Here is a 17870-nt window from a genome sequence, read left to right on the forward strand (position 1 = left end):
GACTGACGTGAGTCTGAGCAAGCTTCGGGAGTTGGTGATGGACAGGGAAGCCTGGTATGCTGCAGTCCATGGGGTCTCAAAGAGTTGGACACGACTGAACTGAACTGATACACAACAATATGACAGAATCGTATTCAGAGATATTGTGTTAAACAAAGGGCCTAGACTGTCAAAAATATTATTGTCATAAAAGACTCAGGAACTTCCTTAGGGGTCCGGAGGTTAAGACTCCACTCTTCTACTTCAGGGGGCACAGGTTAGATACTTGGTTGGGGAACTAAGACCCCACATACTACCAAAAGAATAAATAAAAGATTCAAAAGGAAAAGCTGAGGAACTGTCTAGATTAAATATAATACATCACCCTTTTTTCAAGGGAGCTGCAAAGGACATTATTTGAACACTAAGGACAGCTGTCCCAAGTGTGACTGCTGTACCACAGTCATAACACGAGAACACCCTTGCTCTTAAGAAGCTGAAAGCTACTTGGAGGTGAACTATCATAAAGTCCCAACTCACTTTCAAATGGTTTAACAATGAAAAGTAAGTAAAGTGCACAAAATAGACAGAGTAAGACGGATAAGGCAAAACTGGAAGCCCAGGTAACAGGTATAGAGTTCACGACTGCATTTACCATAGGTCTGAAGCTTCTCAAAAATAAAAAGCTGGGGGGAAATTACACATAGCTGCTTAGAAAATAGAGCCCTTATCTTTTAGAAATACATGCTGAAATATTAAAAAAAAAAAAAAAAAAAGGTATCTGTGATTTGTTTCCAAATAATGAGGGGCTGTTGGGAGTGGGCCACAGATGGGGTAAGGGTAGTCCATGAACTGATGCCCATTTGATTGGGCAGTGGGCACATGGTGGGTAAGGCGATGATTCTCTCTGTGTCTGGGTATGTTTGTAATGTCCATAATAAAAGGCTAGACACTCTGGGTCAGTAGGTCCAAGGTGGGCCTCAGTGATCTGCACTCAACGAACATCCCAGGCTCTTCTGACGCATCATGGACAGGCCTCACAGGGCCCAAGTGCAGGACACCGAGGTGGTGCCGGCTCAGGGGAGACGCGATAAGTAGGGAGGGGAAAGGAGGCGGGCAGGCTCAGCTCTGACGTTTTACAACAGCAACAACAACAAAACAACAAAAAGGAAAACCTAATTAGGAAATTGTCTGGCAAGAAAGGTCTTGGGGGAATTCCCTGGTGGTCCAGTGGTTAGGACTTGGTGTGTTCACTGCCAGGGCCCGGGTTCAAGCCCTAGCGGGGAAACTAAGATCCCACAAGTCAAGTGGCAAGGTCAAAAAAAGAAAAGTTGTAGGGCCTGAACTGGTGTGAAGTCTACACGTAGACCAGCTTCCCAGCCTCACCACAGCCTCAGGCCTCAGTCTCTGGGAGGCCAGGGGCAGCCCCTGACCTGCTGTGAGGGGGAACACACTCTCTTGTCTTCACAAGCAGCTGCCCCATATCAAAACAGCCCTCCACAGGGCAGTGAGGTTTCGCTCCACTATTAGCACAGGGACTTTGGGGGCCCAATAGCTCAATTTGACATTAATGCAGGAATACAAAGGTGAATTACACACACTGCTGCCCTCGAGGGCCCCAAAGGCCCCAGGGAAGTAGAAACAAAAGTTTACCATCAACCAGGCTTACAGTTGCAGCTTAGTATAGGCAAAGCCCAGTGGCAAACCAGGATTCAGCTCCACTGGGGAAGCAATCTGAGGCTCAATCTAAGTAGAAATCACTTGAATTCTGACATCCAAGTACCAGCTCTCATTGTTGACAATAACTGTATTTACTTGGCAATACATTTATTTTTGGTTTTTATTTTGGCCCCGCCTCGAGGCTTCTGAGAATAAGACATCACAGCAACCATCCCCATCCAAAAATCCTTCCAGAAATAAATAAGGACAGAAACAGCCACAGGCTCACAGAGCTCCCTTCTTTAGGTGCAGGAGTCCGTGTGTATATAAATGTCAGAGATGACTAACTCCTTCCCCAAAAATACTAGTACCCTTGCCTCTTCACACTTCACCAACTCTGTCCCACTCAGACCAGCCTGTTTAGATAAAACTTTATGGATAACGAGGCAACTAGTAGTAATGTCAGCTATAAGATTCAGTTTGAGGGGGAACATCGAAGTGTAACTTCTCATTGAATATATAAGTACCAGTGAAAAAGAGCCACACTGGGAAAGATCGAGTTGCAAAGGCTTATGGACAAGGATGCAAAAGGAAGAAATGATTGCTAGGTACTATCTATCTATTGTGTAGATAGCATTCAAGAATGCTCTTTCATTTCCTTAAGTTTGAGAGTTTTACAGAGAATGAATGAAACCTCGTACCCAGAGATGCGTTACAGCCAAACGCAAAGAAAAAACATCTTCAAAACCACATCACGCAAAACCTTTCAAAAGCCTCACACCACTGCAGGGTCCTCAGTTTTAAATAAACTGTGTTAAGCGCATGCAGTGTCCTTTCCCCCACCCAACATTTTTAAAACAAAGTCATTACTATGTATTTTAAATACTGTTACTCAGGTGCTGCCTCTGTTAGTTTGCTACGCATGAGAATGAGAAAAGCAATGAATCCCATGTTAGGAAAGGTTTTGATGAAGGGAGGGAGGGGAACAGGTTAAGTTAATGGTTAACAGAATTAGCCACACACAGAGAACAAAGCAATGGATACTTAGAGGGAAGGGGGGTGGGAGGAACTGGGAGCCTGGGACTGACGTATACACACGATTAGGTATGAAATAGGGAACCAACGAGAGTGGACTGTACAGCGCAGCGAGCTCTACTCAGTGCTCTACGGAGACCTGGACGGGGAGGAAATTCAAAAAAGATCTGGAAACATGGCTGACTCACTGTGGTACAGCAGAAACTAACACAATACTGTAAAGCAACTATACTCCAATAAATATTAATTGAAAAATAAACACATCCACAGAACTACAGAGGCTGTCTACTTTTTGTTAAACTTTTTATTTTACATTGGGATATAGCTGACTAACAATGTTGTGACAGTTTCAGGTGAACAGCAAAGGGACTCAGCCATACATGTACATGTATCCATTCTCCCCCGACCTCCTCTCCCATCCAGGCTGCCACAGAACACTGCAGGCTGTCCTCGCTTAATACTCTGTGTTAGTCCATTAAGCTTCTATGACCAAATCTGCCCAAGTCACCCAGGTTTCAGATGTGTGAACATAACTCAGGTGTGTTGACGCTGAGTGGTCAGGATGAACACACTCACCATGTTTGGAACAACCCTCCTTCTGGGTGATAAAATGTTACAGTGGTCCCCAAGTTCGCTCTGACTGTTCATACAAATGCATGGAGTCAGAACACCCTTATCAGCTGAGCCTTCAGATGGGCAGGTGGCACAGGGCGTGGCCGAGGCCGCCCTGACGTCTACAGCAGCTACGACTCACTCCTTCAGCTCCCGAACACTAAGCACAGAGTCTGATCTGGCTGGCGATACAGGACTTCAGCAAAATGTGTGGGCGAAGTAAGGGGACCAGAAGTCCACCCCTCAGGCTGCTGCAGTACTATGCGCGCTAGGGCTGTTAACAGTCATTTCAGACTCTCGACGTGAACGAAGCTGGGCCACTCTGAGGGCAGCGTGCTCACTCAGGGCTGTAGAGAAGGCTCACCCTGTTAAGTCAGAGGGTGCCCACAACGAGAGAGGCAGAGTGAGCAACCAGACAAGTCACCTATCAGTGCCAGAAAGCTGCGAGTGTCCAAAGGTCCCCAGTAAACTCCTACAGCCCTTGGCTTCTTGGCAGGTGAAGTTATCTCACTGTGAGCCAAGTGAAAATGAAATGTAAGGGACTTCCCTGGCGGCCCAGTGGTTAAAACTTCACCTTCCAATGCAGGGGGACATGGGTTCAATTCCTGGTCGGGGAGATAAGGCCCCATATGCTACGCAACATGGCCAAAAAATAAAAATTAAAAATATTTTTATAGTTTAAAAAAAATTTTTTTTCAAAAAGAAAAGAAAATGTGAGACCGGGGACCCTGACTCCCTGAGCGGTACCCAGAGGCCCCAGGATGCTCACCGAGACACTTGAATGGGATCACGATGTGGCTCTTGCACTGCTTCTTGTCCCTCCGGCACCAGTTGTCCACACTGACCGGCTGGTTTGCCTCCATCACATTTGTGATCTGTAGCTCTGGATACATCTGCAAGGGACAGGGAACACGCACGGTAAACGGACTTTGTCCATAACAGACGGACACTTGCTGGGCAAGTGAGGGCGAGGGTCTGTGTGCTCAGCTTCGCCATCGTCCTCTGTAAAGGTGAAGACACCTCCGCTGCCCGGTTCCAGCTGAACTCCTCCTCAAGTACAGACATTCTGTGACCATTAGCTTTCTTTCGACAGGCAGACTTCGGTACACTTCTAACACATCTTCTCTTTAAAAGGACCTACAGAAGCAGCAAGTTTTCACCCCGAAACAAGTCTATTAGGTATTGAGTCCACTTACAGGACATGCGTAAATAGCCGAGTTCATGAACTAAAACATTCGAAAGGCAAGTCTATGGAAGTGTCTGTTAATGAAACTATACAATAATATTCCAGCCCTGACCCCAAAGGCTAGTTTTGGCAAGAAGTTAAAACATCTCATATCCTTTTCTACATCAAGTGTTGACCTGAAAGGTCTGTTCAATCAGACCTGAGAGAATCCCTTACGATACTGGTGGCTCCTGGCTACAACCTACAAATGCAAAACACAAGCACACATGTGACACTGGGCCTGCTTCACGTCTTCCTGTGACACGTGGGAAGCCAGGGCTGCATCTCTATGGCCCCGGTCAAACTCCTGCAGTATTCCTTCTGGAAAGACCCAAGAGCTTGCAGCACGCCTGGGCCAGGCGCACACTCAGAACAAAAGCCTGCTGCCTGGTCATTACAAGCTTGGTCTTAGGTCAGAAGAGGAGAATGACAGAGCACCTATTTCTAAGGTTAATAGGCTCACACATGACCCAGAAAGAAAAGCATCTTTAAGCTTCAGGCAGCACGCTCACCTCCTGACAATACTGGAGAACTTCTTCTTTTGTGCCAAAGCAGCTCTGGGTGCCCGATGGGTCAGGCTCCCACCTCCCAGTCTGGATGTTCACATGCATGTTTAACTTCCCACAGAACATTGCAATCTGAGGTTCGGCGACAGCGAATCCTGTTCCAGCGCTGGCTGCGAGGGCCTACGGAGAGAAAACAATTACAGGGTCACTCCCTGGAGCCAGCAGTGACAGTACAACTGACCTTTAAAAACTCTTCATTAGTTACTATTTCTTCTTCATAAACAAATCCTTTTCCCAGGAACAAAGCCAGAATAAAAAAAGAGCTTTGGACGTCTACGGTCGAGAGAAAGGTGGGTGAGAAACGTAACCCCCTCTCCACCATCTGGATACTTCTGACCTGGGAACAGATCATCTGCCTGCAGTCCCCTCCAACACAAGCAATTCTACTTCCCAGCCCGGAACACACCAAGCCACAGAGTACAGAATGGCAGAAGTTCCAGGGATTTTCTATTCAGTTCACTCACACAACAAAATTTTATTGAGCAGCTACTATCTTTGCACAGCAGCATGCTAAATGCTTAACACGCAAGGACGAGCCAAAGATTACGTTCCCTGCCTGCAAGGGCTTACGGTCTAGTTCACAGTCGACCCTCACACAGAAAGTGTGATCCCATCCCAGACACCCTGAGGAGGAAGAGAATGCAGAGCTGAAGGAGCCTACGGTACAAAATAGGGATGTGACGTAGGCCTGCGAAGGAGGTTGACTGGGGAAGTGTCCCAAAGAGTGACACTGGGCATCTGTGTGGGGAGTGTCGACTCAGAGTCTGCTGAGGCCCTAAGGGAGGTGGGTAGCACGTAGGGTCCAGACTGGACAATCCTTAGACCAAGGAAGGATGGAGTGCTGAGCATTTTAAGTATAGCCTTAATATTTCCAAACGCAGCTCTGATGCTCTCTGTATGCATGGGAATGGCTCAGGAGCTGGAGAAATAACAGTAGCTCGGGTAAGACACCCCTGGGAGACAGGAAAGGCTCGGTGATGATGGTGAGGGGGTGTGATACATGAAACGGGAACACTAAAAGGGACTTCAAGAACAATTTCATCTCGTGTTAGGAAAAAAAACCCCAGCTATTTGTAGCCATTAACAGCTCACAAATTACAGGTGACAAAAAACATTTAGGTATGATGAAGCTCCTGCAGTCTCATGCACTAGAAAAAAACACAGGCATCTCTGCGTCTGCAGATACACCAATATTCACAGCGACAACCACAATAAAGTTTTGTTGTCTCTCCTAATATAAAGATTTTTTCAAAACAGAAATTAAACATCTTTTTAAAAACGTGAAAACTTGAGGGTCGGGTTAGATTATATGGTCCATTATGACCTTTTCAAAAAGAGCAAAGAGCATTAATATTAAATGGTTTTCCTATTAACAGGAGAAAACAGATTTGGCTTTTAAAATATACAGAAAGTCGTGTTTTCCAGCCAAGTCTCCTTGATCTGTGCTGAGGGACTGATTACAGACCTGAATGGTCCTTCCAATCAGAAGCCTACGTTAAATTCTGAAATACCACATTTTCCAGGACCAACTTACCACCTGTGCAAGTTTTGCTTTGCAGCTTATTAAAATTAGCCTGCTTTCCACTAGCATGAGACAAGGAAGCATGAACACTTGCTCGATAGTGGGGGGAAAGCTAATCTGGATCTAAAATGTTGCCAAGATCAATCAGGGCTGAGAAACACTTCAATGAGATCCAATAAAGAGAACAGTCAGCAACTTTATTAAGTAGAATAGATCGCTGCCCTACTGTGAGGAATAATCATTTATTAAAGTAGAAGACAAATAACTATGCCTTCAGAATAATTGATTGTGAAGCTACATACTGGAGTTAAGTCTTGTCTACTTCAAAGAAAGAAAAAAAATATTTAAGGTACCTGGGGAAAGAATGCACAGGTAGTACCCTAACTCAGGGGTCTCCAACCTTAAGTATCTAATGCCTGCTTATCTGAGGTGGAGCTGATGTCATTACAGAAATAAAGTGCACAATAAATGTGCTTGGATCATCTCAAAAGCACCCCCTCACCCTGGTTTCTGGTGTCAAAAAGGTTGGGGACCACTGCCCTAGTGGCATTTAGCTCAAATAGATCATTAAAAGGTATAAAGAGGCATAAGAGAAATATGCTTAATTCTCACAATAGCTGGAGATACGCACAAAAAATGCCTCTTGTACTGGTCCTTCTTCTTCTGGGAGCCATACTAAGGCTCAGGGCTAGTAACCTGGGTTATGATGCGAAGGAAAACGAGCATGCAGCACACAAGGGGGTATATACAGAGACAGAGGGGAGCAGACCCCAGGATGCACTCTGCACTGAAACCAGTATTCTCAGCAAATTCCTTCCTTCCAACTCGTCAAAAGCTTAGACAGAAATAAACCATCAACGGGTCAGGAAATAGTATTTCCTAGTGGCTTAGACGCTCAGTCATGCCTAACTCTTTGTGACCTCATGGACAGTAGCCCGCCAGGCTCCTCTGTCCATGGAAGTCTCCAGGTAAGAACACTGGAGTGGGTTGCCCTGCCGTCCTCCAGGGGATCTTTCCAACCCAGTGATCAAACTTGCATCTCTTACGTCTCCTGCACCGTAGGTGGATTCTTTACTACCATGCCACCTGGGAAGCCCAGTATTTCCTAAACCTGCTACAAATGAACTACTATGGTTAAACATGAAAGATGCTGAGCAACAGTTTCTAAATTCTGGACTAGACTTATGGATATATACAACAACATGGCTAAATCTGAAATCAGATTCGTGGTTATCCATAACAACTGGGAAAAAGGACAAGAATATTTTTGAGCAATAAAATTTTTTTTAAGTTGTAGTCTGGTAATAATTGCATGCATATAAACACTTTTCCCATCTCAAAAAATGGTATATTCTAATATTAAACAAGTGGAATGCCAGGGTGGGATCTCAGGGGTGGTATCTTATCTTTCAGAAGTACAGGGGCAAGGGAGGGAAGCCATTTGCCTCTTATATTCCAAAAATGAATATAGGTAAGAAGCAGTGTCAGTTACGTGAGCTCACCCAGGCCACAGAGTGGGCGTGGTCAAGATCATGGAGGCAAATGCCCATCACACAGCAGATGATGGTCCATGTGTGGCTGTTGGTTGAAAGACCACAAAGGTTCTGACTGTATGAATGCTCAGTTTACGGGTCAACCACGGAGGTCAGTACACTCGTGGTAAGTGCACTTAATCTTTGTGTAGAGAGAGTCAACAGCATCTTCCCCAAAGAAGATCTCAAACACCCAAGGGTAAAGCAGCAGGAAGCAGCAGCTTGCAGCCACAGCTCCTCACATCAGATAACACCAAGGAAAAGGAGGGCAACTGGAATCGGTCCAGACAGCTCATATGCTGCCGTGATTCACTTCTGAGTTCAGAAAGATTAATCCTTGTGGTCATCAGAGACTCTCAAGAAGGTATCATTTGGAATATAAAAAGCCTCTGCGGACCGCATCCAGGAATCAACTAATCAAACATACCCTAACCTTACCTACAGTACAACAGGATTTTTTTTGTTGTTTTTTTGTTTTTCCTGTAATGCTTGTGCTTTTCCTTTGAAAATGCTCTTATTTAATGTGCTCTCCATTTTCTGAAGCATACACTGTGCTTTGATCCATTACATCAACATATAAATCAATCTGGTTCTTAAATCTAACATGTTACAAATGGGATTTTGCTGCCAAGTCAGCACTTCTGACATCCTGTGAACCTGGAATCCTCCGCCAGAGAAAATGAATGCCCCATGCCAGGGCGCTGTGGCTGGCCCTTGATCTGTGCATGCTGCAGCACTTTCAAGGCTTTGAGTACAAATTGCATCAATTGCTTTCCTAGCCCAGCACTTCCACTTTACTTAATAATTCATTCTTAATAAGAAATCCCATTCTATTAATTTGGCTCAGGAAAAGAGTTTAGCTACCTGAGGATGGAAATTCAACTTGGTTAAAAGTGCTCTAGTAACTTGGTTGAAAACCTGAAATGGCTTAAAGCAACAAACAAATAGGAACAAACAGAAATCTCATCCTAATGCTGATCAAGGGTCTTTAGTCATCACCCCAGGAGAAGCATCTCCTGGGCCCACCTCAGCCCCATCTCCCTTCACAAAACTGCTCCCCCATCCAAAGCAAACAGGTAATCCATTACTTCCTCACTAAAGCTACTGCCCCAGGATCTGATTTGGCTCCAGGCTCTGTTGAGAGTGCCTGCCATGGAGGGAGCATCCTTCAGAGAGCAGGGCTTTATCCTGTTCCTTAGGGAGTCTGTTTCCTGGCACAGGAAGTGCTCCCGTGGTCTGGTCCAGGGCCACACAGCTTCAGCTCCCATCATAGCACTGAACAAGCAGCGCCTACTTACCACTGCACAGGCGTGACATAGACAGACTCTTACTCAAAGACACTTTTTAAAAAATGAAGTCAGTAAATGACAATCTACTCATGGATGTGAAGATCCTGTATTCATTTCTGTCTGCTCAAGTTCTGAATGGCACTTCACGATTCCTAAATTAAAATGACTTAAGTCTGTGTCCACATACCTGTGGCTAAGATTTACTTAATCGAGCAAAGTTTAACAAAATCCATAGTTTCAAGGTTATTGCCCCAATACATTAACTACAAAAGGGAAGACAAATGACTTCACAAGTGGTCTCCAGCAATAATTCACATTAAGAGGACAGATGAGCAAAGACGCACCGATGGCTGTCCTGAACTGGAGGCTACAGACAAAAAAAAAACAGATGCAACGTGGGAGCCCAGACAGCATCCTACAACAGGAAAAGGACACTGGAGGAAACCTGGAGCCGAATGTGAACACAGCCTGTGAGTCAGTTAACAGCACTGTACCAGGGTCCACCTCCCAGCTTTGATAACTGCACAAGGGTTATGTCAGATGTTAATATGAAGAGAAAAACAGTGTTAACGTATGGGGGAACTCCCTCTAGTATTTCCGCAACTTTTAAAATACTCTAAAGTTATTTCAAAATAAAACAGCTTTGTTTTTTTTTTTTAATTCTGTTCCTCACTTGCCTGAATCTGACTGTGACTGCAAGGTTTCAATCTGTCAAAAGGAAATGAAACATTTTGGCAGGACAACTAGCAAGTAAATCAAGCAGGCCCAATACCTGAAAAACTGTTTATTCTGAACACACCATAATGTAGTAAAACCCCATGTGTATATACATTATATCTGATTTCTCTCCAGTGGGGGGACTACTACAATCCTGCCCACAACCTAACGTGTACGAGACCCCACTTCTATTACTGTCCAAAGGGTGACTGTTGTCTGATGCCCCAATTACGTCTTCCCCAGCAAGAGTGAAGCTTTCAATTGAAAAAAGCTCCAGGGACTTCCCTGGGGGTCCAGTGGTTGAGAATCTGCCTTGCAATGCAGGGGACCCAGGTTCAGTCCCTGGTCTGGGAACTGGGATCCTACATGAAATGGGACAACTGTGCCCATCGTGCTCCACAACTATCGAGCCTGCACTCTGGAGCCTGCATGCTGCAGCTGGAGAGTAGCCTCTGCTCCCTGCAACTAGAGGAAGTCTGAGCGCAGCAACCCACAGCCTGTGTGCCGCGACAAAAAGCCAGTGGGGCCAAAAATAAATAAATAAAAATAAAAAAGCTCCAGGCTTCAAACATTTTAACCTACTATTTAATAAAATAGCAGAATTCTTGTTGAGCATTTTCCAGCTTTCGAAACAAACAGAGAAGCCTGCGCTTAAAAGGGAGTTTACATGACACCAGCTAAAAATCCTCGGTCTCCCTTTTCTTAACATTTGGACTTAATTCTAATTAGAAACTGGTGAATTAGGCTAGGCGGAAGAACTCTAAATGTAAAAGGCCATTTTTCTTCCACTGACATATGCCAGCTGTCAGGTATCATTTTCGTAGGCAGTAATTTATACAAATGATCCTGCTTTTATTAGAGCTCTAAATATTCAAGTATAGATGAGGTATCAATTCCAAGACTGAAAGCAGTTTAGAATGTCTCCAAGGCTTTTGACAGGAACGTGGTGGTCTGTCCATCTGGGCTACACTGGGAAGGATGCAAGCATTAAGGTTTAAGAGCGGTCTGTCTTTAAGTGTTTCAGAGATGAGAGCTAATAGTCTTTTATAAAGTTACTGAAATACAGAAAACACTTTCACATATTAAAAAAAAAAAGCAGAACAGTGTTTATGGATTTAGAATTCTCAAATGAACAAATTATCTACAGGTTCCTGTGTTTCTTTCCAATTGCCCATAATAAAATAGGAACTCTACAAAACTGACGCCCTTGGGTACAGAGGTCCTAGAGACGATGGCTTTTCCAACCATCATCTCCTGACCCCAGAGCAAGTGCATGACATGATGGCTAAGAGCATTGCTGTACAGGGCGGACGAAGTGTGACTGAGTTCTGGCCCCACCACTGACGAGCTGTCCCACATTTGGGAGGTTACCTAAGTAACCTCCTGGACCCCAGTCTCCTGTCTATAAAATGAGGACAATAATAACTAGACACCATAGTGATGTTTTGAGGTTTAATGAGTTTCACACACATCAAGTGCTTGAAATAGTGCTTGTTACATAGGAGTTCTTCAAGTGTTGGCTAATATTATCAGGCTTTAAACTTTATCTGTAAAATAGGGCTACTGACACACTACTCCTCTCAGGCCTCTTGTGGGATTAAATTAAGAGAATGCAAAGAAGCACTAAGCAAAACTCCTGACTCAAACGTCAGCATTGTTATCATCGGCTGGCTCTTGAAGGCATCATTCTCTCAGGCTACAAGAACAGGGGCTTAAGTCACGGGTGTACCACATGACCAGTCACGTCCCCACAAATCCATGAAATGGGGTGAAGATGGCACCTTCCTTTTCTACCTTTGAAATCTGGACACACCAGAGTGGGCTGCATCCACGCTCCATGTTTTATTTTGAGGGAATTCAGTCATCACAGGTTCACATGATGATTTAGTACTAGGATACCATAGAAAAAGAGAAGCACCGGGGTTGTTGGCTTCCCGGTTCTGGTTTGGCTTCCTGCTCAAAGTGAGGTCAAGATGAATGTGTTTCCTATCAAAAGGACACTATGTTATTTCCCTAAATCTTGAGGGCCGTTCTCTTGAGTTAACTGGCTAAGTAGCCTTGTGGAGGTTATTCTCTTCCGACCCCAGTTATCCCTTTCGGGCGACGTAAATACAGCGTTACCCAAATGTTAGCTGTTTCAATAAATGACACCCGTGGTATCAGCTCTGGCTCCCATTACAGCAGACAAAAGTCCACGCTCCTGTAACTCTTGACACATGAGACACGCAGCTTGCAAAAGACAGCTTCCTCACTACATAAAAATCTGCCCGATTCCCAAGCAAAGCAGTGACCCGTCATGTTTTGAAGGCTGTGACCTGCAGAGCTCAGAAAGCTGGGATGGTGGAGTGTGAATAGTAACATCAGACGATCTCCATGGTGTGAACTTGGCCTTCCCCTTGGCAATCACTGGCCAGTATTACCCAGGCAGCAACCAAGGGCCTGGGAGACAAACAGCCCAGGCAGGCTTGGCAGGGGTGGGGGAATAGGCATGTTTCCTAAACCTTAAAAGACTGAAATGATTTCAAGTTACTAACACCAGGAAGTACAAAGATTAAATATTATTCATTAAATGTGTTCACTCCAAATCATTCTTATGGACTCACAGATGACAGAAACACTACAAACAATGGAGCACTTTCTGTGGCATAGGCGAGCACAATCCTGGCAATATTCTCAGAAATTATAAGCATACTTCTAACTGATCTGATGCTTTCTAGTATTTTGTGTATTTTAAATGCATTAGGTCAGTCATTAAAAATAAGGTAATTTGGAGGCATATTTCGAGTATTTTATATACTTGAAACATAATAAATCATACTTCTTTTAATAAATTCTATTCTTCAGATAGATTTAATTCACTAAAATAAATACTTAGTGATTTTACCAAGCTTAAAATGGGTAACTATCCAACATGTCAGCTCTTGCTGCAATGCTCTGACTTCAAGATGTTCTAACCACAAACGTGATCGGTCAATGTCAGATACTGGAATTGATTTCACTGGATCTTTTTTCCTTTAAGTAACTGGGAAAAGATAACAAACAAATCCATGCAGCAGCAAACATCCCCACATAAACACTCAGGACAGTTTTTCCTGGTGTTTGAAGGCAGGGGGTTCACAAACACTTGTCGAGGGCTGCTGCAGTCTGTAACACGGTCCTCATGCAAGTAAGAGACGCCTGGCGAGCAGGTGCACACGTGAATGTGGATGGCGCTAGCTGCTCACTGCCCTACTTGAGAAGTGACTGTCCTGAGTTCTAAGGCACTCTTCTTTCTACCTTCTGTCTTAAATCATTTTTCATAGGATGACAGCAGTAGGAAATGGGTAGTCTATTTTAAAAAATATGTTCCTTCTTTAATATTAAGAACTGACAACCTTAACCAAAATTTTTTTCTTAGCTTTACTATCCCATGAAAAACAAAGCATTCGCTCTTTATTTCTAAGGTTCTGTGATGCTGAATGGAAAGGGCAGAAATTCTTTACAGATAGAAAATAAGACAATTTGCCAGGATGACTTGCACAAGGCAGGGAGAGGAAACGCACACTTGAAAATACAAAAAATGCCAATTTCCACGTGTGATTCTGTGAAACATGTCAGTGTTTACAGGTCAAGCAACAACCACACACTAATCTTCATATAACAAATCACTCTAACTTCTAAAGTCCGTTAAAACAGCTGAGAAAATAACACAAATATGAGAGAGATCCATCCTCTCCAAGTTCAAAGCAAGTCAGAAAGCCATCTCCTCCATGATTTATGTAGCATTATCAGCTCACACCAGGTCTGCCTGCAGACAGTAATTCTTCCTGTCTGGGACCCATGCCCATGAGCACTACTGTAATTATCAGCAATTTAAAAAAATAAAGTAATAAAGCGAGTATGAGCGGCTAGTCAGTATGTTTACTGCTTGCTGTCTCTGCCATTAATTAGCCTTCCTGGGTGCCAGCCACCTAACCACTAAATAAATGCAGGAAGGAGGGCAGGAAAAGCCACACATGAGTAAAAAGAATAAATAAAAAGGGTATCAACATCTGTGTGAATGCTCCCCACCAGGAAAAGCACAAAAGCACTCGTGTTCCAGTGGTCAGGTGGGCCCTGGGGCCAGTGTCCATGCCGCCCTCTGCAATCCACTCCAGCCACAGCATCTGAACCAGCTCCAGGCAGAACACAGCACACACTCTCACGTTCCCAGAGTCCATCTCTGGATGACCCCGGCTACCTGCCCCCTCCTCCCTCCATCACCCCACCAGGCACTGGGTATCATCCTTCTGGGCACAGGCCAGGGTCTCTGCCTCGCAGCTCACCTCTCAGGACCCGGTTCAAATGTGCCTCCTTCTGGGGGCCCTTCCCAAGGACAGGCCCCAACCTGTTGGTTGTTTTATTTTCCCATCAAGCAATCCAAAACCACCCTCCAATAGGATGCAGGTTCCTGGGGGCAAGAAGGGGGCTCTCCGGGTGCTCTAACTGCATCTGCAAGCAGCACCTAGAACCTAGTAGGTAATCACTGACACCCAAGGAGGTGACGGTCTGATTCTAAAACCTGTGCTCTTGGTTTTTTTGCGAAGACATTTAGTTAAACTAATAAGAATTAGCAGATACCGCTCAGTGGCGATTTCTATGACGAATACTGTGCTGGTCTTCACATCAGTACATATATAGTGAATGAACAAGTTAAATGAAAAAAAGAAACCCAGGCAGTGTAACAAGGCTTCATTTTTAAAATGTTATTGTCACGTGAGTCCAGCTGCCTAGCCCAAAAAGCCACCACCAGCCGGCTCCTAGTGGAGTCCTCCACCCCAAGGCGGGTCCTCCTGGGGGGCACCCCTCGCAGCCCTTTCTCCCACTATTTGCCGCCTTGATTCTAAATGACAAGGGTCCCTCTGCACCTTTTCAGTCCAGACATTCTCCATCAACTTTCTATTAAAAAGGGCTGAATTCAAACGACCAGACTCTCTGCTCACCAACCCCGCCCCCCCCGCCCCCACCCGGCTTCCCTGTGCCCTGTTGGTTAAATCAATCTCCTGTTTACATGATTATAACATAAGAAGGTACTATGGTTACAGCTCCCTTAGGCATCTACCCTCCTCAGGCTCAGCAAGACCATCTCTTCTTTACTTCCCTGTACCAATGGCTGGCGGGCTTCCCCGGTGACTCAGCAATAAAGAACCCGCCTGCCAATACAGGAGGCACGGGTTCAATGCCTGGGTCAGGAAGATCCCCTGGAGGAGGGCATGGCTACCCACTCCAGTCTTCTTGCCTTGAGAATCCCATGGAGAGAGAAGCCTGACGGGCCACAGGGTCGCAAAGAGTCAGACACGACAGTGTGTACACAGTGATGGCTGGCACTCCGTCTGTCAGGAAGATATGCAGAGAAGATCGGAGGAAGACCGCACAGCGTCCTACCGCTTCTCCCGTGCGGATGACTCTCCAGGAGAGACCCAGCACAGCCACCACTCCTGGGGCTCCGACCACAACCGTCCTGAAGACTCCTCCCTTCTCTCCTGTTCCCCACTCAGGCCTCTCTCCTTCCTGACTGACCCCGTGTCAGTGGCTCACAGCTTCCCACGGGCTCCTGGGAAAAGGTGTGAGGTTGCTGAGTTTCAAACGTGATGGGTCTCAAAATAAGCTTTTATTTTACGCACATTGTTGGCCATTTGGACAAGCTCTAAATTGTAAGGACACAACTTCCCTCAGAATTTAATGGGTGGAACTACTGTCCTCTGGCTCCCAGCACTGCTGCTCGTACATCTAGCCAGTTTGATCCCTAGTTTGCTGTGCAGGTTTGGTTTTTCCTACATGGAAGTAAAATTTTACCAATCTCTGGTATCCTGAAATTTGACTATAAGGAGCCTTGGTCTGGTTTTTGTCAACTCACTTGCCTGACCTTTCATTGGGGTCACATCAGTGTGAATGAAACACTCAATCCTGGGTTTCTTCTCTCTTTCTGAATTTTTTATCAGGTACATCTTACCTTTATCTTTTCTAGCTTTTGTTCCTTCTTTCATAAAGATTTCTAACCAGATTTTTAAATGTCTAGTATCACATTTCTGGAGAAGGCAATGGCAACCCACCCCGGTGTTCTTGCCTGGAGAATCCCAGGGACGGGGGAGCCTGGTGGGCTGCCGTCTATGGGGTCGCACAGAGTCGGACACGACTGAAGCGACTCAGCAGCAGCAGCAGCAGCAATATCACATTTCTAATAACCAACAACTCTTCCTTTTTCTCTGAAAGTCTTTTTTTGTTGCAAAACTATTACAGAGCCAATACCCTCTCCTTTCTGAGATAAGCAGAAAGAGTCTACTAAAGTTATCTATCCACTCCCTGCATGGTCTTCAAGTTGCTTTCTCCCCATCATTTTGGCTCTGGTTCATGGTGTCCCTGAAGTAGCTGTGACCCTAAGTCATCTAACTCAGTATTAAAGAAGGGGACACTGCAAAGCTGGCTGGATGTCTTCAGCCCATGGAAAGAACTCACCCAGAGAGGAGTTCTACAGCTCCCCAACTTGGGCCCCGAGCCTGGCTGTCGTGGGTCTGGGGGGCCTGACTTTCCCCTCTCAGTGCCTTGTGCTCTGCTGGGCCTGAGGTCCCACAGTAACCTGTGGTCTTCTCCTGGGGTGCAGAGTAGGGGTGGTATTCAGGGACTAATTACTCATAATGGCAACCCACTCCAGTATTCTTGCCTGGAGAATCCCATGGACAGAGGAGCCTATTGGGCTACAGTTCATGGGGTTGCAAAGAGTCGGACACAACTGAGTAAGTGAGCGCACACACACACACACACACACACACACACACAGATATACTGAATTAAACAAAATGTATTGTCAAAGCTCATTTCACCTATTTTTGCCTTTAAAAAAATGTCAGCTGGAGAAAGTTACATTTCATACGAGCCTCGCCTTTCCTTCTAGTGACAGGGCTGTGCTAAGTGCACGGCTAACACTGCTAGGGACGACTGGTTTTCATTCACCTATAGACTCTGTTTTACTGCATTTTCCTTCCTTTCATTATGAAGGAAGTTTCTGGCCATTACAAGACTGAGGTGCTTGGACAGCTAAGTAGGTGAAAGCCACAAAGCTTCTCTGAAGAGGCCAGGCTAGACAAGTGGTTACAAGTAAAATAACGAACAGGAATTAAGACAGGAAAAAGGACCTTGAGACATTTCTTCCTAAAGGGGGGATTTGGTGTAAGTTATGTAAGTGGGTGAAGTAGGGCCAGGAGCCAATGCTCTTAATTTATCCAACTGCTGGAGGGTGGGGGAAGGGAAGATGATTCGCCTCCATCTCCCAGCTCTTTAGATCTACAAATAGTAAAAGAAGCCTGATTGAGACATTAACAAAACTAGACTAGACAAAACAGAAACAAACAAAAATCCCACTCTCCTAGGCTTCTGACAACCACAGAATCAAATGCACGGTGCTGACATCACTCAGGAGTTGATTCAATTATTTCTGTTTTGAGTCAACACACATTTCCAACAACCTTAGAAGAGCAGACTCCAGAGGAAACAAAATGAAAGAATCACAAGTTCTCACCCACAAGGAGGCTTGGGTGGTAAGGAAGACGTCATGTAAATAGAATAATCCCAATAGAAAAGAGTTGCAAACTCCGTCACATAGGAGATCCCCAGCTTACTGTCCAACTGCTTCCTGCTGCTGCTGCTGCTAAGTCACTTCAGTCGTGTCCGACTCTGTGCGACCCCATAGATGGCAGCCCACCAGGCTTCCCCGTCCCT

At 45.2% G+C, this 17870-nt stretch overlaps 1 protein-coding gene across 3 annotated transcripts in view; it reads right to left on the reverse strand.

Annotated features, from left to right (window-relative positions):
* Positions 1–17870, reverse strand: part of APLP2 (amyloid beta precursor like protein 2) — a 62611-nt gene that overhangs the window by 23853 nt on the left and 20888 nt on the right. For all 3 annotated transcript variants that reach the window (XM_070365187.1, XM_005887531.3, XM_070365188.1), the window contains exons 2-3: positions 5023–5196; positions 4055–4178 (exon numbers count right to left, since the gene is read on the reverse strand). In XM_070365187.1, coding sequence (XP_070221288.1) covers positions 4055–4178; positions 5023–5196 — 298 coding nt within the window. The remainder of the gene's footprint in view (positions 1–4054; positions 4179–5022; positions 5197–17870) is intronic.

Source organism: Bos mutus, chromosome 29 (assembly GCF_027580195.1).
Source record: "Bos mutus isolate GX-2022 chromosome 29, NWIPB_WYAK_1.1, whole genome shotgun sequence".
NCBI lineage: Eukaryota > Metazoa > Chordata > Mammalia > Artiodactyla > Bovidae > Bos > Bos mutus.